Consider the following 26,968-nt stretch of genomic DNA (forward strand, 5'->3'; position numbering starts at 1 on the left):
GAGTACAGTCAGCTAACGCACAGCAGCAGATTCATGTTAATGCTGATACCAGGGAAACAGCACAGATTTAGCATAACCTGTGTTGACAGATGTCATCACCTTGTAAAAATCACCTATACGTAAAAATCACCTATACTAGAGACTATGAAAGACCAGCTGCAGTTTCTCTAATTATGTGCAGTCTTGCTTATGAAAGTATTTTGTTGCCTAAAATCTGGTTATACAGCACATGTACTGTTAGCATCCTGTGACATGGAATAAACTCCCCCAGACAGCTGCACCTCCATGGCATCTCAGCAAACAACTGTTCACTCAAAAATAGCATTTTGGGTTTTTCTCTACTTTGATAGTACCTTTGTCTATAAAGGGAACCTTTCACATCTAAGTCAACACTAGCTCTACACATTACAAAGGATGCTGCATATACATATCACTTACAGAAAAGCCATTCTGATTTGCCCATGGAAACCACCTGCCATTTCAGAAAATATTCCCTAATTAATATCCATACATTTTCAAGAAAAGTAGAAAACAAAAAATACATGAAAATATATGATTCTGAAAGGAAAATACATGCTGTCAGGCACAATTTCAAGGAACAAGAACTAAGCTAGGATCTTCTGAAGGCTAGATCCCACTGCCCACACAGAGCGATCTGGTGCTACTAAGATGCCCTCCATATATGAGACTGAGACTGCATGTGTGGAAATGCATTTGGGAGAGGTTTCATCTGTGCTATTCTGAATTGGTAGCTGGAGTCCAGGTAGGGTAACCTATAGCATCTCACATGATAGTAGGCCTGTCAACTGAACACAATCAAACCCATAGAAGTGTCTTTGATTCCTAAATAAGTGACTTTTTTTTGCAAGTGTTGAAACAAGGCACCTTCCAGTAACTTTAGGGAAAGCCACCAGAGAAAAGCACTTGAGAAAACTGGGGCATTTTTTCAATATTAGGTACCTAAGTTTAGCATCTCTTTTTCTAATAACTGGAATCTGTTTTAAAAATGCAGGCATGTTTTATTTACAAAAGCCTCAGCAAGTAAATTATTCCAAGTCACTGGTAAAGAAATGAGATCTAGCCTGTAGTGGCTCCATGTGCTCTTCATATCTGGATTTAATTTAAGGCGGCTGAATCAAAGATTTCAGTCTAGTTAAAACCTGAAGCACTACTTTGAAATGTTTCATTTTCTTCATTTGTTAAATAGAGAATCTAAGGTGACTGGGCTGGTTATCCTAAATACAGATCTTTGAGTTTTACCTTAAAAAACAACCTAGCTATGCAATATCTGAGCCTATTTCCACATATACAAGCAAGGATAAAGTGATACATTTCTTTATGACAAGGTAAGCATCTTAATCTTCCATGCTTATTCTGGACAAAGTCATGTATATGCACAAAGTTTTAGGTCCATTTTACACAGCAAGTAAAAATACAAGTTCAAGGTAAGGAAGAACCTTGGCTAGCATAGCCAGTGCCCAGGCATTCATTAAAATACTTCAAAATTTCACCTCCATATGATACTTCAATAAAACCAAAAAATACTACTACTACATTTCACTCACTAACCTTTGTCTTGCACAAGCACTTCCAGCTCTTCTCGGATCCCATCATACCAGCTGGTGATGTCCACATGGAGAGCATAATCACAACAGGATTTGGTATCAGCTGCCTCATGCCACTTCTCAAAGGAGGTCAGTAAACTTGATCCAGGTTCTGGAAGCACATGATCAACTGAAAAAGAGATGGAGTGTCAGTTAGCAGGACAGTATGCACACTGTTCAGACTTCCCCAAAGTGAGCAGTCTCCCAGCATCTCAGTCCAACCAACAGCCTTGGAGGCAGCCTGTGAGCTGACTGTAACTCTGGGGTGTCAGCCAGGTCCTGCTGCCCCAGGTGCAGCAGACTTTGTGAACAGTCTATACTAAAGATGAGTCTGGCAACCTGCTTGGTGCAGCATCACCAATAAATACACAAAGAAGGAGCCAAACACCTCACCGTTTAGGAAACACTTGTCTTTCTCCTTACTGCATTGCAAGAGACCACAGGTTCTGGACACTGTATTTCTTGTGTGATGTGTCCATTTCTGTGTATTTCACAGCAAGCACAATAATTAACCAGTGCCTCACAGTCATTGAACTGGCCCACTCTGCCCTACCAATACATCAGTGCAGATGTTCAATGTTTTCTCAGCAGCCAAAACTGGGAACACAGCCAAAGGTTTGAACAGGGAATGACACTGTGCACAAACACTCGGTCACACCATACAGAACATTGAATGCCCTGCCTCTCCCCTGCCTTTCTACCTCTAATGGTGCCACACCATCCACTGACATAAAGATATGACTACTTATGCATAGGTACCTCTCTTTGCAGGACTAGGTCAAAAGTTAGTATGAAAACAAATCAAGATGGGCTTTCCAGTACCATTTGCAAGCCTAACTCTGCACAGGAATATTCAACTGAAGAACACAGACTGAAAAAACTATCTAAAAAGGAATGAACAGCAGTGCATTTTGTGCCTACGGCCAAAGAATCTTTTAGCTGATGCCTGCTGCTGAACTTGGGTAACAGATAACACCAAAAAAAAAATCCGCATCCCGATTCAGTGGGAGTAGAACTCCACTGAGAAGCTCCTCTTCACAAGGAACCTAATTTATGGCACCTGAACAATTGCCTCACAACATCTAACCAAAGTCAAGTCACAGCCAGAAGGAAAAAGATAAATCTTGTCCCACCATCTGTAGACAGAAGTGCCTTTAACAACTATAAAGACTTCTTCCTTTCACCAACAAAGATGTTCCTCTGGGACATCTCTGTTAAGGTCTTTCTCAACTCCTACTGACAAATCCAAGTTCATAAATAAACATAACTTTTTATTTCCAAAACCCTTGAAATGGCAGTAGGTGGGAACAGCGGATCTTTGTCAGATTTTCTGTGCCATATACTTACAGCACTACCTACACCACTTTCCAAAAATCCCAAGAACATGTACATTATTCCTCAGTGCTTGTTCTGCATTACAGAGAAAAATCCAAAAGAAATTCCACACACTGGTATTTCTTTCTAAGGGTAGGTTCATTTTCAGGCCAACCCTGATTAACAATGATGAATGGATCTCAAACACAGTGCTCAGAAATTTGAAGATTCACTGCAGAAGATCGCAGAAAATCAGAATGAAGCCTCTGGTAGCTATCCCCACACATGCTATAGAGGCTTCAGCCTGGCATGGGAAGAGACAGCTCTGCTGGTACTCACTGATCATGGTGGTGCCCCCTGCTAGCGCTGCTTTTGTGCCTTGATAGAAGTCATCAACAGCAGTCATCCCCTGGTAGGGCTTTTGTAGGTAAGTGTTGACATCTATTCCCCCAGGAATAACCATGCGCCCATTAGCCTCTATGGTCTTGACTCCTCCAGGGACAATCAGATTCTCTCCTATTTGCCTGGACAGCAAGGAAAGCCAGTATTACTTTATTTGAACAAGCACAGAGGACAAAGCTATTTGAGGTGAGTAGGGGACAGGGAGCCTGGCCCCATACAGAAGGAGGTGGGTCCCCAAAGGCAAGGTGAAGCTCAAGCATACACTCCTCTGTCCTGCCCAGCACAGCACAACAAAGCAGAGCAGAGCTGCCTCACTGAGCCGTGAGCTCTGTTTGCTTTGCATGGCTCTAGTGGCCAATAAAGGAGCTGTAATGCACTAGCATTAAAAATTGATTATTTTTATATGATTTCTATCTTTAAACAATTCAAATTATGTACGCTTAATGCTCTCTTGGGGGCTCCAGTTTTGTATATTAAGTTCTTAAATGAAAATAGGAAAACATAGATCAAATATGGAAACTAGCAGGAATTGTAAAATACATGGCAGAAGCAAAAGGCATATCAGAAAATTTTATAATTACTTTGTCATCATGCATTGAAAATTTATCCTTAAAAAGAAATCTAAATAACCTAAGATACAGAAATAGATATCTAAGAGACCTAAACATGTTTAATCTACCATGTCCCATATTCTTCATCCTCCTCTTGAAGTTAAAAGTCAATGAAACATTCTGCATAACTGCATGGAAAAATTGTAATTAGCTGTTGCCATCTTTCTCCTTTCAGGTCTTGAAAGCAGGACATTTTCTTTTCACTATTAAAAAAATATTAATCTGTCCCCCATACCAATATTAGACTCCAGATATTTATCTTCAAAATACTTTTATTATTCATTGACTCAACTAAAAAGAAATTAAACTTTAACTTTTAAAGCCACACTACATTTTTATTGTCTACTTTGCATGGTGCCAAACAGGGGGAGGTATGGGTCTGTCTGGAAGCCATGTGTCTGCACTGTTACACCACAATATATTTGGGCTTAGAGGTAACTGTAAGGTAGTTAAAGTTCACTTAGTTTATCTCATATTACAGACACAGAGACCTTGTCTTAATTTTCTTTTGTCTGGATAAAATAACATTTATCCACAGCTAAATAAATACCTCAGACATCTGAGCTGCTGAATCTGTTTCCCCATATTAAAATGCAACTCCCACCTACAGTGACTGATTAACAGCCAACTGTGATAAGGTAGAACCAGAAGTGAATATAACTGCTCATTAAAACCAGTGGGGAAAAAAAACCCAAAACCCCCCAACAAATAGGTATAATTATTCACATTGAAATCTGGCCAAACTAACAGAGTTAATAAATAGCCCCAAGAGGTCAAGAATTAGTTTCACATGCTATGCAAAAATGTCACCTCCTGCAACTTGTCTCCGCTGGTGCTGGGCTCTGGCTGGAGGGAAGCACAGCCATTCCATGGGCAAACTCCTCGTGGGCATCCCAGGATGGGGTCACAGCTGCCCAGCAGTGAACAAACCAGGAGGGTTTACTCATGAGAGCTGGCACCTCCATGTCTGGCACCTAGCAGTCATCAACATGTGCAGCACTGGCAGCTTGTCATAACCTGTGTGCAGCTGAGCAGTGAACAGGGAACCCACCTGGATGCAAAAACCTGCAGCTGCCCAGCACATCTAATTGCACAAACAAAAGTTGCAATCTGTTTTAAAATGTGCCTCCCCAAAGGCATCTCATAAGGCATTGCACCCATGAGCAGATTCAATGCCTAAAGTTAGATAGCCCCATGTGTAGTAATGATGTTGCACTAATTTTCGTTAGTCAAATCTATCCCCAAGATTTTAATCAGAACAACCCTCCACCTTTGTAGAGAATCTATGTGGCTAAGAAATTGAACTGGGGAAAAAATTAACTATGACCCATCTCCTTTAAGTATGTCCAAGGAGTAACACACATTCTGAGAATAGTATTTACTAAAACCTCCACAAAAAAGCAATTATTTTTTGTTTTCTTCCACAATCAGTATCTACCAGTTTCCTCTTCAAGAAGACATGTCCTAACAAAGTGAAAGTGTGCTAACTATATAGTGAAGTTTTTGATGAGCCAATGCTCATTATTTTCAGTGTATTGTTGAGTAACTTCTTATTCAGCTGAAATCATCCATGTTGAAGTGACATAGGACCAAACAGCCTTTGTGGATGGTGCTGCAGATACTTGTCAGAAACCCATCTCATCTCTTGCCCTGGCATCAAGATTAAGGCTGGGAGAAGTCTGATCTTCACTGGTGCACAAGGTTATTTTTATTCTGACTAAGTAGAACAGAGAGTAGGAGATAAAGTGACAGGATTCCTGAATTGCTCACTCATTAATGCAAAGTGTATGTGAGTAGGAATGGAGTTCTGTTACTTGTGGGTGAAAAAATACAACAGTGCAGATAACTGCATTCTAGACACTACAAATTACTGAGCTGGTGTCCTCGTATCTCAGCATCCAGAAAAGTCAGACCCCACAGAAAGCTGATAGTGTCTGCCATTTTCAGTCAAACAAGTTGGTAAATTCTGTTGTACAAGAGCTGATTAAAGCACAACAGAAACAGCAGGCATCAGCTCTTCCCAAGCTTCATCCAAGGAACAAGCTTCATCCGCCCCCAGAACTCCGTGGTGATGCTTCTGTAATTATCAAGCCCAGACCTCTTTTAGGCATCTGAGGTTCCCCCTAACTGGACTCACCACTTGCCCAGCTCTGGAGACCGTGTCCCCAGTCCCTCACCCTGCCACTCGTTTGTTCCTCCAGCCCAGAGGGACCAAACCTTCCCCTTGGCAGGGATGGAGCAGACAGAGCAAGCACCAGACCATGACCTGTCACTTGGCACAGGGCTTACTTCCTCATGTGATAAAGAGGCAGGAGAGACATAGGCAAAATACATTATTTATATGCCAATTTGAATTACCAACTATTTAAAATACTATTTAGATACTGTAGACCTGCCTCTCAGCTGCCATCTGAGTGTGCAGGGCTTAAGTTTCAGGTAGGAAAAATCCACATGCACCACTCCTCCTTGTACCTAGGGAGCCAGCTTGAGCATTGATTGGCAGGAAGAAACATCAACCATGCTCCAAACTATAGCTGGTCTTCAAACATACTCAAGGCTATATCTGCTTTCCTCTCTGCAGAACAGAAAGCAGTAAGACCCAAATCTTTTGTTAGGCTGCAAGAGAAACCCAAACCTCTCTTTCCAATCAGTTTTCACTTTAGAGTGAGAAAAATAACCCAGATCTTTTACAGCCCAGTAAAACCAGGACATTATTGCCTATTCTGGGCTGAGTGGTTGGTGTCTGCTCTTCTGTATTAGAATTCTGTAGCACCAGCAGAATCTGCAGCTGGAAAGTTATAGCATCAACTGAAATGTGGATGACTGAGTTTCAAGATCCAGTTTCAAACAAGCTTGAGCCACATTTGACAATGATGTTAAATATTCAGACACAATGGGCAGTTCCACCTGAAGAAACTGAGAGATCAAACTAACCCAGAGCTTTCTTAGGTTTCAAAATTTATCATCTGAACACAGTAAGGACCCAACTCCACCTCACAGCAGGCTGCCCTCACAAATTATTTCAGAGCAGGACTTGTAGCACAGTTTACAAAGAAAAATCTTAGGTTGTCTAAATCTAGAGAGCAGGCAGAACTCAGGGTGCTAAATAGAGAACTTGCCTTCTTGGGCAAAGATAAATGCCTCTTAAAAATTAAGGTCTTGCCTCTCTGTTCATTATTAATCCTAATTAGCTTGGGCAGCTGAGATACTTCCTGGAGGTACAGATCCACACACGGATTTCAGAGGGAGTCTATGTACTTAACAAGGGCAGGTGAAATCTTGGCATTGCTAAATACCATTGCATTTCTGGAATCAAAGCCAAAAATTCCCAGCAGTTGCAGGCTCTCAGCACCTTATGCTTTTAGTTGTTTAAATAGTTCTGATGCTTACAAGTGTTACTAGAAGACTTGCATCTGAACTAACAAAACCACAGAAAAACTCAACAAAAACACCCATCAAAGAGAGCTTGGTTAACTGTTGCTTTAAAAATAGATACATGTTCAAAATTTTGCATCCTCTCCACTTTTACCATGCAAGTAACATTATGAAATGGAAAGGCAGAATGAAAAGTATTAAAAAGAAAACTGCACAGTCCATGGATGAAAGTATTCAGATTTTTTTTTCTGTTACAATAAACTGAATCATAATAACAATAGCAGTCACAGATATATAAAGTACTGGACTTTTAATCAGATGTTATCTTCTTAAGGAGCTCTGAAAACAAGTAGGCAATAAATTATTTACCAGATAACCACAATTATATTTCTGTGCATCACATTGTAGCCTCTGGAGACCAAGATTCTTAGGTCCCCAGTGAAAATGTCGAGCAATCATGAAAAAGGCTTTGATCCTTGTGTACATCAGAGTGCTCATACACACTATGTAACTTGGCAAACCTTAGAGACCCTCATGCCCACTAAGCCAAGGCAGGACCAGCAGAGCACATGGACATCTCTGTTACAGTTTCCCAGGCTATCAGTAACACATATTTCAAGTTTTTCACCTAACAAATACTTTCCCAGTTCCTATATTTTTACAGCCTGATAAATCAGGGCTTTCTTTCTAATTGTGTGACAAGGCATAACATTATAGGAACAGAAGGTGCTGTGGTTCAGCATTAGCCAAAGGCAACTGAGAAGTAGCAGACCCTCATTTGCCCAATGCAACATGGGGCATGTTTCAGATTTCCATGCCCTACAATCCTTAAGAGCATGGCTGTAATTGCATTGACTAGGTAAGGGGAAAAAGCTGTAGAGAGCCTTCTGCCATTCATCAACTCAAAATATTTCCATTCCCCTTACCATTACTTTTTTTCTTGCAACCGTCTACTTGCCTTAACTGTTTTAGAAGAAACTGATTGAACTGTTTGAAAAGCAAATATCTTCAATTTACAGCAAAGAAATTTTCTACTTATCTAATCTTAGTGAAGATGAAATGGCAGAATTTAAGAATTAAACAGTCCTCAACTACAGCTTCACATTTAGAGGTAACTGAGAGTGTCCACAAAAGATTTCAAGTCAGCACTATCAAGAAATCACAGTAGTCTATGCTAACATGCATGCAAAAAAAGCAGTATTTCATAAAACCAACTTTATTAGTCCATCTTCAAGGTAGAGGTCTGCATAGAAGGAATGGTCATCATTGATAATTCTTCCACCTTTAATGAGCAGTCGGTCACTCTGGAGGAAAAGAAAGGAAAAATAAGGGTTTGACAAAATAAATAAACATAATAATGTAAAAATATGCTCGTATTATAAAAAAGGTCATTAATATCAAACACTACTCTATATAAAGGTGAGTTCATGTGGGTACACAGACAGTGGACAGGATAGTTTCACTGACTGTTTATTCCTGACTTGTGGAACACGAGACCTCATCACAGTTCATTTTGCTCAAAGCATAAGCAACTGCACATAGAAACACTTGAAATGCCACCTTTTTACCACCTCTTCACAAGGGCCAAAAGGGAAAGAGAAGCCCCCAGAAGAAACTGCAATGGCCAAACTGAGCTCACCTGGCAGCCTTGGCACCTCTGGAAAAGCAAGAAAGCTCTGAATGGGGAGGGACCAGGTCATGAGAGGCTGCTCAGCCCTGGCAGGCAGAAATTCCTCACCAGGGAATCTCCTTTATCATCAGCTCAGCAGGAGCAACTCCTGCACAGCAGCCAAGGGACACAGCCCACAGCTCATGTCTCCTGTACCATGGTACAGACCCACAGCTGAACACAGAGTTTCTAATGGGCGTGAAGAATTAATTGTAATCAATTTGTGATTTCTGCAGGTGAAAGGCTGTTGATGAACTGGGGGCACTCTGTACTGAGACTGCCCATTTCATATCTCACTCCACGAATGAGAACAGAAATCAGCCTCCAAGTTTGGTTCACCTGAAATACAAAAACAGCACAAAGAGCCACCACCTCCTGGTATTTTCTAAAGTGCCAGGAAGCAAACATTTTTTTCTCCAAGAAGGACTGTTCAAAATATCAAATCTGCAAGAGTTAATGTTCACAACTGTCTGTTTATATTCTTCTCTATTCAAATGGTTACATTCTGTTCTCAAAAACTACATTTTATTGAAAGCAAATTTTACCAGTGCATACTCCTGAGAACCAGTACTTAAACTCTCTCATTGAAGAAGGCATACTGGAAATGGCAGTCCCCCACCACCTACCCAAAAACAGGGCAAGTCTGTAACTTCAGTGCTCTTCTGGCTTTAGCTGGGGTAGTTAATCTTCCTCACAGCAACTTGTATGGATCTGTTCTGGATTTGTGCTGGAAACAGTGCTGATAACACAAGGATGTTTTGGCTATTGCTGTGCAGAGCTTAGAGAGTGAATGTCTTTTCTTCTCACCACCAGGAAAGAGGCTGGGTGAGCACAAGGAATTGGGAGAGGGGGTAGTGGGACAGCTGACCTCAACTGACCCAAGGGATATTCCACACCATATGGCATCATGCTCAGCAATAAAACTCAGGGGGAGGTTGATGGGGGGAGCACTGCCTGGGGACTGACTGAGCATCAATAGATGGGTGGTGACCAATTGTGCTGTTCTTTGGTTTTATTAATCTCTCTTTTTTATTTTCCTACCAATTGCATTATTATCATGACTATTATTACGATTATTTCTATTATCAAAGTGTTTTCATCTCATCCCACGAGTTTTTTCACTTTTACCCTTCCAATTCTCCTCCATCCCACAGTGGGGTGGGGAGAGATGGAGGACAATTGAGCAAGTGATTGTGTGTGGCTGAGTTGCCAGCTGGGGTTAAACCATGACAGGTACATAACACTTTTGGAAAGAATTTTGCCAAGCGACTAAATGCTGGAAGCATTTAAAGCAGTCAGAATTATTTTTTTCCCATTCATACATAAAAATAGCCATTTATTATAAATTATTTCCTTGGCTCACCAGACAATAACTCAGAATCTCCATGTTTTATACTACTCAGTCCAGATTCAATTCCTGCTTTAATTACAGCATGACTCAGGCATATAAACTATCAATGTCCTGTGTCCCCAGTTTAGAAAACAAACAAGTTGATACATTCTTAATCTATAAAACCAGGACAAAAACACCAATAAATTTCTAAAAAACTGTTAATTAAAAAGTGCTATATTATGTTATAATGTAAACTCTGTTATACACTGCACATTTACTTTTTAGCTTGTACTTGAACAACTTTGCAGGTCCAAAGCCTCTATAGCGCTCTGTATCATTCTAACAAAAGGAAAAAGGGAGAAACAGACATTTTTAAGGGAGAAAGAAGAGGAGGAAAAGACATTTTACATACAGTGCACAACAAAAGAGTATGTACACAGCAGGTCTGAAGCTCTTCTGCCTGTGCTGCAGCAAAGACATGACCCTGGCGGGGGGAACCAAAGCACAGAACTGTGATGACAGGTCCCCAGGACCTGCCTCAGACATTGTTACCCTCTCATTAGAGAACAGAGATGCAAGTTCTCCATCTGGAATTTGCCAGAGAAGCTCCCTGTTTTCTCCGCAGCCTCTCTACTGTCACTTGTAATTGCAGCAGGACTTGTGAATCAGCAGCTGGAATAGTAATAAGTTATTTCATCATGTGCTGGCAGTTGCACCTCCTCACTATGATGATTTACTATGCTGCCTGCTGACCTGCAGGGACCACCATCTTGTGAGCTCTTTTTAAGCTCATTCACTTGCCTTCCTAAGCATTAATATTGCCCAATTACAAGAGGCACGAGCTTACTGATACAGGCAGGCAGTGTTCCCAGAGCACTGCATCTGTCACTGCTAAGGAGTCAAAAAATCTGCACCCCCATCAAGAAGTTCTACATTTCATTTCTTTGAAAACAGGATAAGATGCCTAATAAGTAGAAACAAATGTAACAGGCAAGGAAAATAAAACAGACTAGAAGCTGAAGTGCAGCTCCAGAAAAATAACTGTAGACATAAGGATTTCATGTTTTTACATATAGATATACATATGTAAGTAACAAAATTAGGTATTAGAATAAGCTAATCTATAAAATATACAAATGCAGTCTTAAGAAAGAACTCAATTATGGAGCCAGACATTAAATTAGGCCTCAGTTTGTAAAGGATTACTAATTATTCAGCTTCAAAGTCTCACCTTATTCAGAATTTTGGAGGGTGTAAGAAATTCTGGTAGAGAATAAAACCAGTACTTTCAAAATTTTAATTCTTTACACCTCAGAAGAAAATACAAACAATACAGAATTGTTGCAAGAGCAGTTCTGCAGCTGAGGCTAAGGTTCCCCCAGCTGGGTATAGGAAGCCATGGAAGACTAGGCTGCCAAAAAACCACACAGCCCCAGGTAGACTGCCAAGCCATTGGGGATAGTGCTGTGGAGCCTTGCCCAGCTTTCATGAGAATCTGAGAGATGTGGAAACATCTCTAAGATGCTTCCATTCCAGCATATCAGCAAATTCAGAATAAAAAGTGTTCTGTTGGAACATCTCCCAACCAGCTTGATCTGTCAAGTGTAGGACACGTCACAGATTGCTGCAAAGCAGAGCACCTTGAGACAGATGGTGTTGATGGGCAGCCCAGGTGGAGTTTGGGTGCCCTGAGGACACCTCAGCAGCACACTGTGCCCAAGCAAATCAGCACTGCCTCAAACACCCTGCTCCAGACCAGGGCTGGCTTGTCCTTAGCCAAAGTAGCAGTACCCAATGTATGCACAGATCACAGAGACCCACTTCCATTAATAGGCTGGAAAAATTACACAAAAATAAATTGCTAGAAAGGAGGCACAGATTAATATTGACAAGCAATTTGTTGTATTCTTCATGAAGCAAAATTTCATACAAATGGTTGGTCCACATGGAGTATTCATTCCCTGCTACAGCCTAAGCACAGGCTTCAGGGACAACTACTGGAGCCTGGATGATCCTGCACTGGTTTAGGTCACTGGTGCTTGCTGCAGTGAAATCCTGGACACAAATCTGGGCACATACAGGCTCTGTATATTGGGTTAGTCTCCTTGGGCATGCAGAAGGCTGTGCGTGACCAGAGGCCATCTATTATTTACCAGGGGCATGATGTCAGGCAGGCTGATTGCAATTTTCTTACCAAGTGACAAATGTCCAGGTAAACTAGGGACCAGAGTCCTCTTGTCCCTGTTTCAGGCTAGAGGAGAGACACACTCTGCAGTGCCCTGGGGAAAGCAGTGAAGGAAGGGAGTGACCTGAAGTTCCTGAACTGATCCCAGCAGTGCTGGCCTATATTTCTCCTTCCCAGCTGTAATCTCCATGAGGAAGAACATCCAGGTCCCAGAGGTACCCTCAGCCAGTCACTGACCCTCAGGTGCTCCCACAGTGCAAACAGCAATGGGCTCACCACTCAGCTCAGGAGGTGACATCAGCCCTTCTAGGGTGGCTGCCACTTTTCTATTCAGCTGACAGGTGTCTCAGGCACTGGTGCCCTGCCTGGGGAGTTCCAAGGGCTCCATACCAAGCCTTCAGTGCATTGCCTGGCACAAGAAGCTGCCAGCCCACCTCTTCCCAGTGCAAGCCAAAAGAAGCTGCTGGGACCCTCTCCTCCCTCCAGGCTGCCAAGGACAGACAACAGGAACATGGCAAAACAGAGAGGGAGTATTACATTGAACAGTTCATGAGATGCCAAGATGCAAGGGGTAAAAACCCTGCTCTCACTGACAGGCAGATGCAGAAAGCACGCTGTAAATCCATGCCCTGCAGTCACTGCAGGGCGTGGGAGCCAAGGTGTTTCTTCTCCACCCATCACTACTGCAATGATGCAACTGCATTGCTGCAATTCTGTTTGCCTCTGAGTTCTGTGCCTGGCCGTGACACAGCAGCAGCTCAGCCACGATGCACATCTGCTGTGTGCCCTGCAGTTCCATTTTGCAGCGTTCTGGCACCTCCCGGCTCAGCCACTGCCGGGGATGACCCAGCCATTCCTGCCACTCCCAGCCCTTCACCTTCAAACCCTGCACACTGCTTCCCTGCGGATCCCTTCCTAATCACAGTCTAGCTTCTCCTGCTTAACCTGGCAGCAAAGCTGCAGAGCTTAGTCTGTGACATGACAGCAATTTTCATGGCAGCAGAAGGAGATGCCACAAACCGAGCTCGTTTGCTGCAGGAGGAGGGGCTGCCTGCTCAGACTGGAGGCGGTGGCTGTCGCTCCCTCACAACTATTGTTCCCACTACAGCTAGAGCAACACGAAACATCTGTAAGCTGGTGACTGGCACACTTTGTACAAACTGCCTGTTTTGCTGGGGTTTGAATCAGCTTGGCTCAGTTCTTGTGAAGCGTGTCCACATATTCATGCACACCAGTGGCAAAAGGCCAGCAGAGAGAAGCAGCATCTGAGCAACCTTCAGGACCACGAGGCTGAGCCCTGCCATGGTCCCCAATCCTGCACAGGGCTCCATGCAAACACAAATGAAACCAGATTCCCTTGGGCAGAAAATCGCTTTGCTCTGGATTATTCAAAATTACAAACCAAATGTTAGAGCAAGAACAGTTGCAAAGAAATTTAAAATTAGCCTTTTCCCATTCACCCACTTCCCTCAGAGCTAGAGGTATCTAAAAATACACAACAAAATTCAAATAGCTTTTAGACATGCAGTTCTCAAATCTGCTTCTTGGGACTACTAAAACACAGTAACAGAAAAAATAAAACTGCCATAAGATTTACTAAACATTGTTTCAAATTGATGCAACGTGTCAAAATACAATGCAGCACAAGCCATAGAAACCACACACTTCTCTACAGCATTGATACCTATGCACTGCACACGCAGGAACCTTACAGAGAAAACCCCACTTCTATGATACAAGATGGAGTTTAAAAAAAAAAAAAAAAAAAAGGCATTATGCATTCTAGCCATATGAAAAGATTCCAAGAGATTCCAAAAGTATAGCGATTTCATCGAATAGTAGCATCTCTCCAGATTGCAATTCCAATATATGATATTATATTTTTACTTTTCTTCCATAAATGGAACATTTTCCTATTACATCTTCATCTCTAAATCAAGTCAAGCATACATTTTTAACCATTTACAGTTTGCTTTACCATTTATATGCAATTAACTTCAGATAACATACCCAGCATACAGGTCTAAGTGCTGTGCTGCTTAATTCTTGGTTTGGACCTTTACAATTGCTGCATTGCAGCTTTTACCAACCAAAAAAGTCTTTGCAACACTCAAGCCCAGATTTTGTATGCCTAGAGGATGAGGAAACACTCAGCAGGGATCTCACCCTCTGTGTAATTGTAAGGACTTACTAGAATATAACATTGTCCTTGCATCTCCAGAGCAACAATAGCTGTTTTCTCTAAAACTCAGATTAGTCAAGAGCCCTGAAGATGACTAAGGACTTTATGCTAAATAACCACTTCAAAACAGTTTAAATTGTAAACCCACCTGCACTTTAGTTCTCTGTCTAGAGTAGTTTAAAAAGCATCACATCACATGCAATAAACATAAAAAGACATTAAGCTATGTTATCATACTTGCAGCCAAGACCTTACTTTTTCAGCATCTGAGAGGCAGAATTCTTTGTTACTAAGGTTTTAAGGAGTCCACAGAGAGTTACAAAAGACAGAGAATTCAGTTTAGAGGGAAGGTATAAGAAACACAGGCTGATATTTGTGTTCTTCTGATTATCTCAATCTCCACAAGAAGACTACTTGCAAGGAAAGCATTTCTCAAAGGCTGAAAAAACACTGGCAAACAGTGGAAGGAATTCTTCTGTGCTTCCATGTGTTCCTTGTCACAGACTTATTTCCCACTATATACAAGAGATGTACTTTTTTTGTGTGTGGATATATTCTGTTGTCTTTTGTCAGAGCCGGTCAGATTCAGATCCAGCTGTGATACAATACAGTTAAATTACCTCGCTTTTAGCAAAGTACTTACAAATAAGGAACATTTTTAAACTTAATGACAAAAGAAGAAAGATATCCTTCCCAAGAGTAATGTTTGCTTAAAATCCTTTCATAAGGATCAAAGAGTTGTAAATGGGATTTCATGAAGTACTGTCTGCTTATAGAAGATCTGCTTTTAATCAGCAGTGTCCCTCCTTTTGAATTTCACATCTAGATTACCCTCTGTAGGAAGTGGCTTTTAGTTGGGGTGAACCCTGAATCAACTCTGGGAACTCCTTGTAAAGCACTCCATCCTTGAGGCATCATTTCCGATAGCCCACTAATGGAGAATCCTGCTTTTAATGTTCTTTTCTTAACAGACGCACTCTACTATATGGCAATTAATTTAGGAAGGATTATGCTGATCGTAGTAATGTTGTATCTTGGTCCATAGCCAATGTATTCATTCATCTTTATTCATTTAAAAGATCTGATGTTCTTTTGTTTCTCCTTTTGAGACCTGGCTTCCTATTCAGCTGGCAGTTTCATTGCTTCATCACCCACTCTCAAGGGGCTACTCCTACAACTCTACGGGGATTTCTTCACTGAAAATGTCATCTTTGCTTTGCTTTTAGAAGGGAAGCACAACAAACATCACTGACAATATTCATTGGCATCAGCAGGGGTTTCATTTGAGTGGGGGCCGGAGGGTTGAAACCATTGCATCGTAGTTCTATATCCATCCCCTGGGTTACACACAGGTCATGTCAGTTAAAGGGGATCTCAAAAGTCCAGTAAGGAACTCATAGGAAAGCTTAAACTTGGGAAGAGCAGTCATTTACAGCATGGCTGACTTCTCTGGGCCACTGAACTGAAGATGTGTTTTATCTAAGTTCTAATCAGAAACCTGCATCAGGTTACTGGGACATATCTGACTTGGCACCAATCACAGTCAAAATCCAACTAAGATCAAATGGAATACTTTCTCTGAGAGACCAAGTGGATGCAAGGGAAACAGAATAGTAGAAAATGACTTTAAGATGATGTTAACAATGATAATTCATGATCAACTAAATGCAGTGGATACCATGTGCATTGTTTGCACTCAGACACTTTGTGCTGTCATGTTGCATCACATACCTACTTTTTCTGCCAGTCAGAGCAAGTTGTGATGCTTGCTGCCTCACATGGTATCAGTCCTGGTTCCCCTTCCACAGCCCCTTCACTCTGAGCACTGCCTGCTCCTCTAGCCAGCCACCTGCACCTACCTGGTCCTCACTATTACACACAGGAGATTTTACACTGAGTGTAGACTTCAGTGCAGGAACATTTATTAGTCATACTCAACAGATGAAACTCATACCTTAAAACTCATTAGGACATGCACTACAGATGAAAACTTTTATCTTGTGACAAGCAAACACAATCCCAAAGTATCTCTGCTTCTGGGGACAAGGTTACCATCTGTACATGTGGCAAGATTAGAAATCTGCAAATTATTTTGCTGCTCATCTCTATTCTTTCTTTCTCATACATACAAAAGCATTTATTTCTCTCATGTGTACAAAACTCATGTTTATCTCAACTAACTCCCAAGTGCTTCACAAGCCAGTGGCCTCTGCTGGCTCCTTTAGATGAAGATGGAAGTGTTGTGTTTTTGTCACTCAAATTACTCTTGATTCTGAAACAAATGGCAGCAAAGCAGACAACGGATCCTGATCTCTCATCAGAAAAGTGGTTCATTGGCAGTGGTTGCTCTCAGCACTTACAAGAAGATTCAGACAAACAGTTCACTGCATCAGATGTCTTCCCTGCTACTGATGCCTTTCCAAACCTGCCCAGCTTCCAGCAAAGCACGGCTCAGTTCTCTGTGGTGGTTCCAGCTATGATGCTGAAAACACTGATGCCCTGCTGAGGGCACTGACTGATGAACTTGCTGTGGCAGTTAAAGGAATCACTGCCCCAAACCCTTCCTTCTGTCCCTATGCCAAAGGTTTCAGTCTCCACAGAAATGTCCCCAGAAGGATCTACTCTGAACATAATTTAAGTCACCATATGGAACTGGCATATGACAAAGTGGTCAGTTTTTCTCCTATAGAAAAAAAAAAAAAAGGAAAAGATGTGCCACAGAATCATGGAAATGGTGGTTGGAAGTCCAAAAACTCATACTGAAGCAACTAAAACATCTCCAGAGCTGCCAGACTGAAATCCAGTCCACCACACAATGTGAATTCACTTATGTTCACTGACAGATGAGTAAACTGAGAGGGGACAAATCTGTTAAACAGACACACATGGGAACATGTAATTTTGAGGATTAAGCAAATGTTCAAGTATAAGAAGGCATCCAGAAGTCCCAGGCCTTGGTGTTTTAAAACAGGACAAAAAGTGCTGTCTAAATCAGCCAAAATCCTGCACCAAGAGCAGGATAGTAACATGAGGCAGTGTTCCCATGCCCAGCACTCAGCAGGCTTTTCAAACACTTCTGTCAAGTGACAGAGCAATTTGAGTGTAGCTTCATACACTGTGTTAAACACAGGTGTTAAAAAAGCACAATCAGGGGAGATACAGAATAGATCCAAACCTAGACAAGGACTTTGGTCCACCATTCCAGGTACTCACCATGTCCTACATCTCTAGGATATGTCCCCCCCAGTGTCCAAAATGAATTGGCTGGCAGTTCTCCCACTGCTGTTTTCTCACACCAGACCACCACTCATTACCCCAGCACTTTGTTCTGACCAAAGAGAAAATTTCCATCCTGAACCAGTGTGTCACACACCAGAAATCCACACGAATGTATTTTTTCTCTCTGAAAGTATTCTGCCATCTTCAGCTGAAGCCTACTTGCCTCTCATCTTTCTTCATACCAATTCTAAAGTAAAATTATTCTCTGTGCCCACTCCTCTGAATTTCTTCAGTCTCCCAATTTTACAGCATCTGCCTTTTTTCCTCATGTGCCAGATCTTCTCTTGTTATGCTCAGTAGTGAGACCCTTCCTCTGTAACACCACATTTTTGTGCTCCCTTTCTCCCTGTGCCTTACAGTCTGTCAGCTCAGGGCCAGCAGTGCCTTTCCCCACTTATATGCTAACCCTTGGACCATATCCAGAATGATGATTCCCCTTTTTTTTCCAAGGGATTCATGCACAGCTTTCCTCTCCCAAAAGCCTCCTTGCATTTGCTTTGGTGACTAGCTATTCTGCCTTTGCTCAGTAGAATTGTGTTCACACCTCCTCTTCACTGAGCTCACACAGATTATGTTTTAATGGGTGCAGTTGCTGCTGGAACAAACACGTCCTGTCACAGGCATTTAACATGCCACATGCCTTTTTTAAACCGTGCTACAACTCTGAGTTCATCTAAGCTCAGGCCTTACTTGAAAATTGCCAACCACTACCAAAACACAGAAGCCAAAATACGTAATTTGTAACAGGTATTTCCCATGTCACCATCTCCATTGATTCCCTGTAATATGCTGCACAAGAGGAGTATAACAGTGATGTTAATAGCAATGGGTTGGGGGGTATATCCTGGAAAATCTGGTCTGCATGAGAACATCCTGCACAACCGAAGCACAAAAGATTGTCACCTCATGCAGAAAAACTCCTCGGCAATGGATGTGCTGGTTGTCCATACTACAAAGGCTGGGAAAAGTGCTCCTGCACTCTTGGCCACCCTTAAATTATGCCCACACTGCTCCATCCCCAGCTAACAGATGAACATATAGGGTTTTGAGATGCAGTGGTTAGAGACCCACCTGCCAAGGACTTCAGCACAGTGCAGAAAACATGACTGAAGTCCTTACACTTGCTGGTTCAATGCCTTTCTGTTATACATCCCCACACTGGTCTGGTGCTTCAAATACAGAGGTCATTCCCCTCCCACAGCAGTTTCACAAAAGGGCCCAGTTTCTCCAGTCTGACTCACAACTGAATGGCACCTTACACTGGCTCAGTGCTGATGCTCCACCAACAGCAAGGCTGGATGCTGCATGGGAGGCATAACAGGAATCAGGACAGCCACAAATGAGATAAAATGCAAGAAGCATGAATTTTCACAAGCTGGAATGCAAAGGGGAAAAAGGTAGATGAAATAAAAAAAACCCAAAGTGCAGATTAGTAAATGAGAGCAGGGAGATGCTCAGTGCCAAAGAGGGCTGTGTGCAACAGTGTGTTTATCAGGAGCAGTGGGAGAAGGGAAAGCAGGAATAAAGCTGCTTCAGGTAAAAGAGATGCAGGGTCTATCAGGCCCTGCTGTCTGAAGGAGTCAGGAGGGAGGCACAGCCAGAGGAACACCAGGAGGAAGTTATGCCCATGCGCACCAGGAGCAATAACCCAGGCAGGATAGCACAGGGTCATCTTCCCAAGAGTGGGATCTGCTCCCACACTGATCAGAGGTGATACCAGCTGCTGCCTCTTCCTTCACAGCTCCTGATGCTGCAGACCTGATCCCAGAGGGAAGTTTTGGCCAGGTACTGACTGCTGACTGCGGTGCCTGGGGCTGGATGCTGTTGCTGGGTGTTGTCCTTGTGCGCTCAGGACAGCTCCTGGCCCCATGCAAGGAACACTTGATACTGGAAAATCCACAAAGTATCAGCAGCCAGGACACCATCAAAAATTAGTTTCTCACTTCTCCAATGAACCCAGGAGCTGGTACAGCTCCAAAAAGCAGGAGCACGAGTGGGGTAAGTGTTAAGAACAGTAAAAAAATTACACTTTTATATTATTTTATCATCACCGTTGTTGCATACTTCTACAGAGCTATCACATTTCCTTGGCTCCTAGAAGATTTGAAGCTACAATGTATTTCTTTAGTGGTCCGATGAAAATCTAATTTACCACACTGGAATTGGGCTTCAGAAGGCACACACAGCCAGATCCTGTGGGTTCTTGTGGGACAGGCAAGGTCTGACACAAAGTGCCTGATTTGGTTTTGCTGGAGAAAAAGGGCCAAAAGTGTTAAAAAAACCCAAAAAACAAAAACAGTCCAGCCCTGATGCCTGCCAACTTCACTAATGTTAATTTATTCCTTTGGTTTGGTCACAAAACCCAACAGTAATGTTAATGAAGATTCATTTACAGAAGCTTCAGCACATCCTATTTCAAAGAGAAAAGGCTGAGGTTTGGGCTTTCTTTTTCACAGCAATCCTCTCCCCAGCACAGAGAAGAAATTTTCTAAGAAGTCATGAAATTAACAGCAAACTGATTCTAAGGCAAAGACTCATAATTCTTGCAGATTCTCATTCTACTCCAAACTAGAGAGCACAGAACTAGCTATGGGTGGGACCCTGTTACACTCCAGCTTCAGATGAAGATTGAGCCATGCACAAAGCACCTGACACTCACCCAGAGGGTGACTGAGGCTCCCCCAACCCAGACATGCCCTGAGAAACTGTAAGTCATGCAAGGCACTGAGGAACGAGGCAAGAGGAGCCATCACCCAAAAAGCCACTGCAGCACCCAGGTTCAGCCTTGGCCACCAGACACTGCAGCCTGTTGATAGGGAAAACCTGCATAAATGCAGCACTTCGGTATCATAAAACTCAGCTTTTAGAAGGAGCTTGTTCCCCTCCTGATCAAATATTTTGACTGAAGGATTCTTTATTGTACATGGAGGAGCTCACAAGGTTTGTAGCGCTGGCTCCACTGATGCTGTGAACAGCAGGTTTGCTCACGAAGGTGCCACACCCACCCCGCTCCTTCACCACCGAAACTTGCCCCGCGTCGCACCGCGCCAGCTTCCCAGGGAAAGCTCCACGAACCCAAACAGTCTCGGAGCTCACCCCGCTCATCTCTGCCCCAGGTGCCACAGCAGCAATGACCCCATCAAGCACTGATCCAGTCCCCCAAGAGGAAGGCACCTGAAGACCAGTGCTGGGGAAAACCTCGCTGCAGGTGCGATTTTCCCCACCACGCCCCTCTCCTGTTCTTTATCCCAGCCCCTATATCCCCAGATCGTGTGTATTAAGGGAACGCATATACTGTATCAAAGGACACAGGTCCTTTCTTTCTGGCATGGAAAGCACACCCTATTGTAGCTCTGCTCGGGTACAAAAGCATCTAGCGGGAGACAGGCACCGATAGAAGAGGATGGTTATGATTAACTCTTTGACTCCTGATTCCCACCACGCCTGATGCATTAATAGCGCGCAGAGGTGTTGGTGCTGGCATCATGGCGTTCTTTGATTTTCCACGCTTCCCCCACGCCCACGCTCGCCCACCTCCCATTTCTCCGCACCCTGTGCCTCCCACCGCCCGTGCCCCGCCGAGGCTGCGCTGCCCCTGCCCGCTGCGGGGGCGGTGGCAGGGGCACGCTGTGCTGCGGTGGTCCCCTCCCTCTTTTGTTCTGCCGAGCCCGGCGGCCGAGCCTCCCCGAGCCGGGCTCCTCGGGAGGGCGGTACCCCCGGCCCCAGCCCCGGCAGCGCCGGGACGAGCCCCCCACCGGCCCTGCCTCCGCTCCCCGCCCCGGGCTGCAGCGAGCACACAGCGCTGAGCCCCGGCTGGGCGGCGGGCGAGCAAGGGGAGGCAGAATACAGTAAGAAATAAAATAGAAATATAATAATGAAATTTTTAAATTAAATGAGTCCTCGCCCAGAGCTGCAGCGGGAGGAGGGCGGGCGGCGGCGGCCGCACCCCGCCGCTGCCGGGAGCCCCGGCCCCGCAGCCTGGGGAATGCCCGCAGCCCCGGGCACTGCGCGCCTTCCCCGCCCCGCGAACAAAGGAGCGCGGGCAGCGCCCGGGGCCGCTTACCGTAATGTGCGGGATGCTCTTCTTGCCCTGGTAAGACATGTCGGCTCTCCCCAGCGCCGGGAGCACGCAACGAACCCGAGCAGCGAGCCGAGCCCAGCGGAACAACACCGGCGGTGCTGAGACGAATAATAATGCGAAGCCCGGTCGGGTGATGGGGCGGGGCGGGGGCGACCCGGCAGAGCGGCGGAATGGGGGCGAAGTTCCGTCGCCCAAAGGAAGGGGAGCCCGGCAAACCCGGCACCTTTTTTTTTCCGGCTGCAATCAAACAGGGACGCGGCTCCCGGGGGGGTCGGCGAGCGCTGCCTCTGCCGGCGGCAGCAGCGCCCTCCCGGCTGCAGGTCGGAGCAGGATTCGCTCAGCGCAACCCAGGAAGCGTTTCCTTCCCTCCTGTCCCCCACCCCTCCGCCTTGCCCCCCTTCACAGCCCATCAATCCAGCCGAAGCCTCCCTCCCTCCGCACCGGCGCTGGGAAACGCCGCCCCGCCGGCTCCGCCGCCGCCCGCTCGCACGCTGAGGTCACCGGCGGGATCCCACGCGTGGGGTGCCGCAGGGTGGGGATGGGGGATGTAACCCCCGGCGGAGAGTCCTGCTGTGCTGCACATGGCAGTGGCACTGCCTGCCCCGTCCCCACGGCGTGAAGCCTGACGGCAGTGCGCTACGCTGTCCCTATGGCACTGTCCCCATAGCACTGCCCCTGACGGCACTGCCCTGCGCTGCCCCATACCACTGATCCTGATGGCATTGCCTTGCACTGCCCCTGATGGCCCTGCCTGCTCTGTCCCTGATGGCACTGACCCAGGGGGCACTGCCTGCTCTGTCCTCACCAACATCTCTGACCCCAACAGCACTGTCCTGCTCTGTCCTCCTTGTCACTGCCCCATTGTCACACACCCGCTCTGTCCTGTGCCCGTGGAGGTCATGGGGGATAACACGGCCAGGCCAGGCCAGGGAGATGCTAGATCAGCAGCTGCTGGAGAGGTAAAGTGGCTAGTTGAAACTCTTCCGCCTTTTTTCTGTCTCCCAGAATGCCTCCCTTCATCCATGGTGCTGGAGTGTAAAAGGCACTGCAAAGCTGTGCCCGAGTTAATGTCCCCAAGGACACACACTCTGGGGCTCTTAGTACACCCACCCCTGTGATACACACATAGATACAAGACATTAAATACCCAGGTCACATCCCTGACATCTTCCCAGAAATCATTGCAGCTTGTAAAATACTCTGGATGCCACAGCACAGGGGTCACACGTATCTGCTGCTTGCAGTGCACCTTCCTAAGCCAATGGCTGAATCTTGCCTGCTTTACCCCTAACCTCATCCTCACCTCACTTCAGTCAACTTTGCAAGCACAGTGGGATCCAGAGAGGTAGTGTGCAGTGCGTGCTCACTACCCCGAGTCCCAGGCTGAACTAGGAAAATGGGGAGACAGTGCCATGGATGTGCTAGAAGATGGGGTGTGCTGTGCCCTCCCACTGCCCCAGGGTCCTGATCAAAAAAACTCAGGAGTTCAGGTGAGATAGAAAAGAGAAGACTGCACTGCAGCAGGCAGCCTCTGAAGGCAACCCTGGGGTCGTTGCAGAGAAAGCAGCATCATCCCAGGCACAGTGTCCCACCAAGCCCTGGCTGCTCGTTCCAGTGTCCCACCACAGCAGATACCCACAGGGCTGCACCGGAGGCCATGTGGCACCTGCACACAACCCCCAGGCCAGAGCAAACCAGCGCCCCATTCATGCTCAAATTGAAGAGGGGTGAAGAGAGTGGAAACTCTCAGTTCAGCCTGTGGAAAGAGCAGAGTGCACACAAGCCACAGAGGCTCCAGGCTGGGTACTAAGGAACAGGGTGTATCCACGCAGAAACATCACTGCAAGGCCGCATTTCTCTCTAAGGGGAAATCAATGACAGCCCGGGATCCCATGAGAGCCAGTCCCCCGGGTCTGCCTCCAGCCTGCATGCCACCGACAGGGTGGGGATGCACAGCTGTCAGGGGCCAGCCCACCGGCTCACTGCTTCCTTGAGCCTACGGTACGAGTCCAGGCTGCAGAGCCAGGAGAAGGGAGCCCGGGGCAGAGGTTTCGGCCGATGCTCCCGCCTTCCGCGCTCCCTGCCGGGGAGACAATGCAGGCGCAGAGGGAGCCGGGGGAGCAGGGGCAGAGTCGGGGCAGATCCTGGGGCTGTGCCTGGGACAGGCTCCACACAGTTTCCCCGGCGAGCTCGGGAGTGCAGCGGACCCGGCTTTGTTCCGGGGGGCGGCCGGGAGGCGCTGAGGGACCAGAGCTGCCCTGCAGCCCCCGGCACAGGCAGGAAAGGGAACGGAGAAAACTCATCGCCATCACTTACAAAGGAAAACGATTTCTGGCCCCCTCCCGCCCCCGCTAAGCGCTGCCAAGTGAGGTTGTTTAGGGGCTGGCCGGGCTCTTCCCACAGCATCTGCGTGCCCGGGAGGAGGGGGCCGCGCCTCCCCGACCTGCCGTGCCGGAACTCCCCGGCGAAGGCGGCCCCCAGTCCCCTGGGCGGGCGAGCGGGGCTCTGCGGCACGGCACGGCACGGCTCGGCTCGGCACGGCTCGGCAAGCTCGGCTCGCCTCTGCTCTGCTCGGCTCGGTACAGCAATCTCGGCTCGGCTCGCCCAGCGAGCGGGGGCGGCCGCTCCCTCCCGCCCTGCCCGGGCCCCGCTCACCTGTCCATTGTCCTGGCCCTGCAGCAGCTCCTTCCCCATGGGGTATTTGATCTCCACGCCCGGGGTCTTGTCGTCCCGGTCTCCCGGGGAGCTGATGACGGAGCCGGAGATCTCGCTGATGTCGCTGGCGGTCTCGCTGTAGTTGTCCCCTCCGTCCAGCATGTCGTGCCGGCTGCCGCTCCGCGGGGTCCGGGACCCCTTCTTCCCCACGCTGTAGGCGTCGAAGTCGATGGTTTTGTTCTCATAGGCCCCCTCCACGGAGGCGAACATTCCCCCGTATTTCTGTCGCGGTGTCTGGGCTGTCGTGCCCGGCCTAGCTAGATACACAGGCAGGTCATCTTCTTTATTCCAGTTCCTCTTTCTCTCGGCCATTCTCGCTGTCCGGATCTCTCTCTCTCTATCTCTCTCCCTGCCTCCCACTTCTCTGCACCTTCCACTACCGGGATAGGCTGTTAGTGACCATAAAAATGAATGGATGGATGCAGTAGTGGCGGAGCTGGGTTGGCTGGTGGGATCTTTCCCTTAGGGAACTGCAAACGTTAACCTCCCTCCCCCACCCACCCCCCGAAAAAGAAAAAAAAAGAAAAAAAAATGGAAAAAAAGAAAAGAGAAAAAGAGGAAAAAAGGAAAATAAGAAAGAAAGAAATAGAGAGAAATAAATCCGAGCGGGATTTAAAAATAGCCGTGTTAGTAAAGAGCACGTGAAAATAAAGTACAAAGAGCGGAGCGGAGAGGGTGGCAGAGGCAGGTGATTGGAAAGCCCCCGACGAATGGGAAGAGCAGCAGCGATTCCCCGAGCAGGGACCGCAGTGCACAGCTCCCCCGGTATAGAATGATCCGGGGGGCGGGAGGCAGGGGGAGGAGGCGGGAGGGAGCCCGCCGCATGCACACGCGGCCGGTGCCGAGCGGGTCCTGCCTGCGGGCGGGCGGGCGCCGGGCACCCGCGGCTGCGTGGCTTCGGGGCTGGAACAAATGGGAGGCGAAAAGAAACAGGGAAAAAAGAGAGAAAAGCTCCGAACCTCCCCAGCCCCCCCGGGCGAGCCGGAGGGAGTTTCTCCCACTTTGCTCACTCACACTGCCCCCGCCCCCCTCCGCGGGAGAGGCTGCGGCGGTGCCCGGGCGGGGCGGGGGGCGCGGCCGCGGCAGCCCCCGATACGGGCGGGGGACGGGCCGGCATCGCTCGGGGTCGCTCTGCGGCCGCAGGGGGAGCGGCGGGGACAGGAGCGAGGGGTGGCGGAGCGCGGGAGGAAGCAGGAGCAGCCCAGCCTCCGGGCAGGGGGGCTGGCGCTGCCCCTGCCGCAGCAGCTGGTGCCCGCGGGGGTGGTGGCGGCTCTGCTCCGCCCCGCCGCCCCGGCTGCCGCTCCCCCGCTGCGGCGGCGCGGACAGGGCGCCCGAGCCCTCGGCACGCCGCGGGGACAGGGGGCTGCAGGCGGGGGCAGGGGGCCACAGGCGGGGGCTACAGGCAGGGGCAGGGGGCTGCAGGCTCGGGCTGCAGGCAGCGGGCGCCGGCCCTGACACGGAAGTGATCGCGCCGGGCGCTGCCTGAGCCGCCGGCGCTGACGCCGGGCGTGGGGTGCCGGCTCCGCGGGCCTGGGTGTGCAGGGGGCCCGGCCCCTGAGCCCCGCCGAGCCCCGCGGACGGAGCCGGGCCTGTCCCCGCGGATCCCCCGGAGCGCGGCCCCCGGAGCTGTCCCTTCAGCACCCCGGGAGGCTCACGGGCCCGCAAGGTGCTTGCCCGACGGCCTCGGAGAAAGAGACAAACCAGCGAGGGCTGCGTTTCACTGTGAGGGATCCAAGCCCCCAAAACCAAGGGCGGGAGGGGTGGAGTGTGCTCCGCTCAGCTCTCTGCACAGCCCGCTTCAGAAAGTCCATCTTTACAGCCCTGCCTTACAATCATCCCGAGATCTGGTGCCTGAGATCATCCACCAAATTCACAAGTCCTTGGACACTCCTCTCCTGCACATGCAGCCAATCTCTGGCACTTGTCACAGGATTTGACTACGCCAGTAGTTACATAAGGGACATTTTCTGTTGCTCTGAAATAATATATTGTAACAAACTGGTCTGAGATTGACTAAGCAAATTTGAAGCAGTGGATCAGTCCCAAGGCCTGTTTACTGCTCATGGACACTGTGCTGTTTGAATACAAACCCAACCACACTGCACCACTGTCCTTGGTCCACAAGTATACCTGCTGGTTCCATCACAAGAAAAATTGCAAGTTACTAATTGCAAATCAGGAGAAGTGGGAGGTTAAAGAGAGAGGTGCCTAGGATTAT

The 26,968-nt window shown here is 47.1% G+C and overlaps 1 protein-coding gene across 2 annotated transcripts in view; it reads right to left on the reverse strand.

The window, feature by feature from the left end:
- CRMP1 (collapsin response mediator protein 1) overlaps nucleotides 1-25,263 on the reverse strand; it is a 50,637-nt gene extending 25,374 nt beyond the window's left edge. Inside the window, exons 1-4 of one of the 2 annotated variants that reach the window (XM_033059921.2) lie at nucleotides 24,691-25,263; nucleotides 8,522-8,610; nucleotides 3,258-3,442; nucleotides 1,570-1,734 (exon numbers count right to left, since the gene is read on the reverse strand). In XM_033059921.2, the coding sequence (XP_032915812.1) occupies nucleotides 1,570-1,734; nucleotides 3,258-3,442; nucleotides 8,522-8,610; nucleotides 24,691-25,062 (811 nt within the window). In that variant the 5' untranslated portion in view covers nucleotides 25,063-25,263. Of the gene's footprint in view, nucleotides 1-1,569; nucleotides 1,735-3,257; nucleotides 3,443-8,521; nucleotides 8,611-22,017; nucleotides 22,372-24,690 lie in introns of those variants that run through there. The other variant, XM_033059922.2, reaches the window with a different exon arrangement.
- Nucleotides 25,264-26,968: the final 1,705 nt, after the last annotated feature.

This window comes from Catharus ustulatus, chromosome 5, assembly GCF_009819885.2.
Source record: "Catharus ustulatus isolate bCatUst1 chromosome 5, bCatUst1.pri.v2, whole genome shotgun sequence".
NCBI classification, from domain to species: domain Eukaryota; kingdom Metazoa; phylum Chordata; class Aves; order Passeriformes; family Turdidae; genus Catharus; species Catharus ustulatus.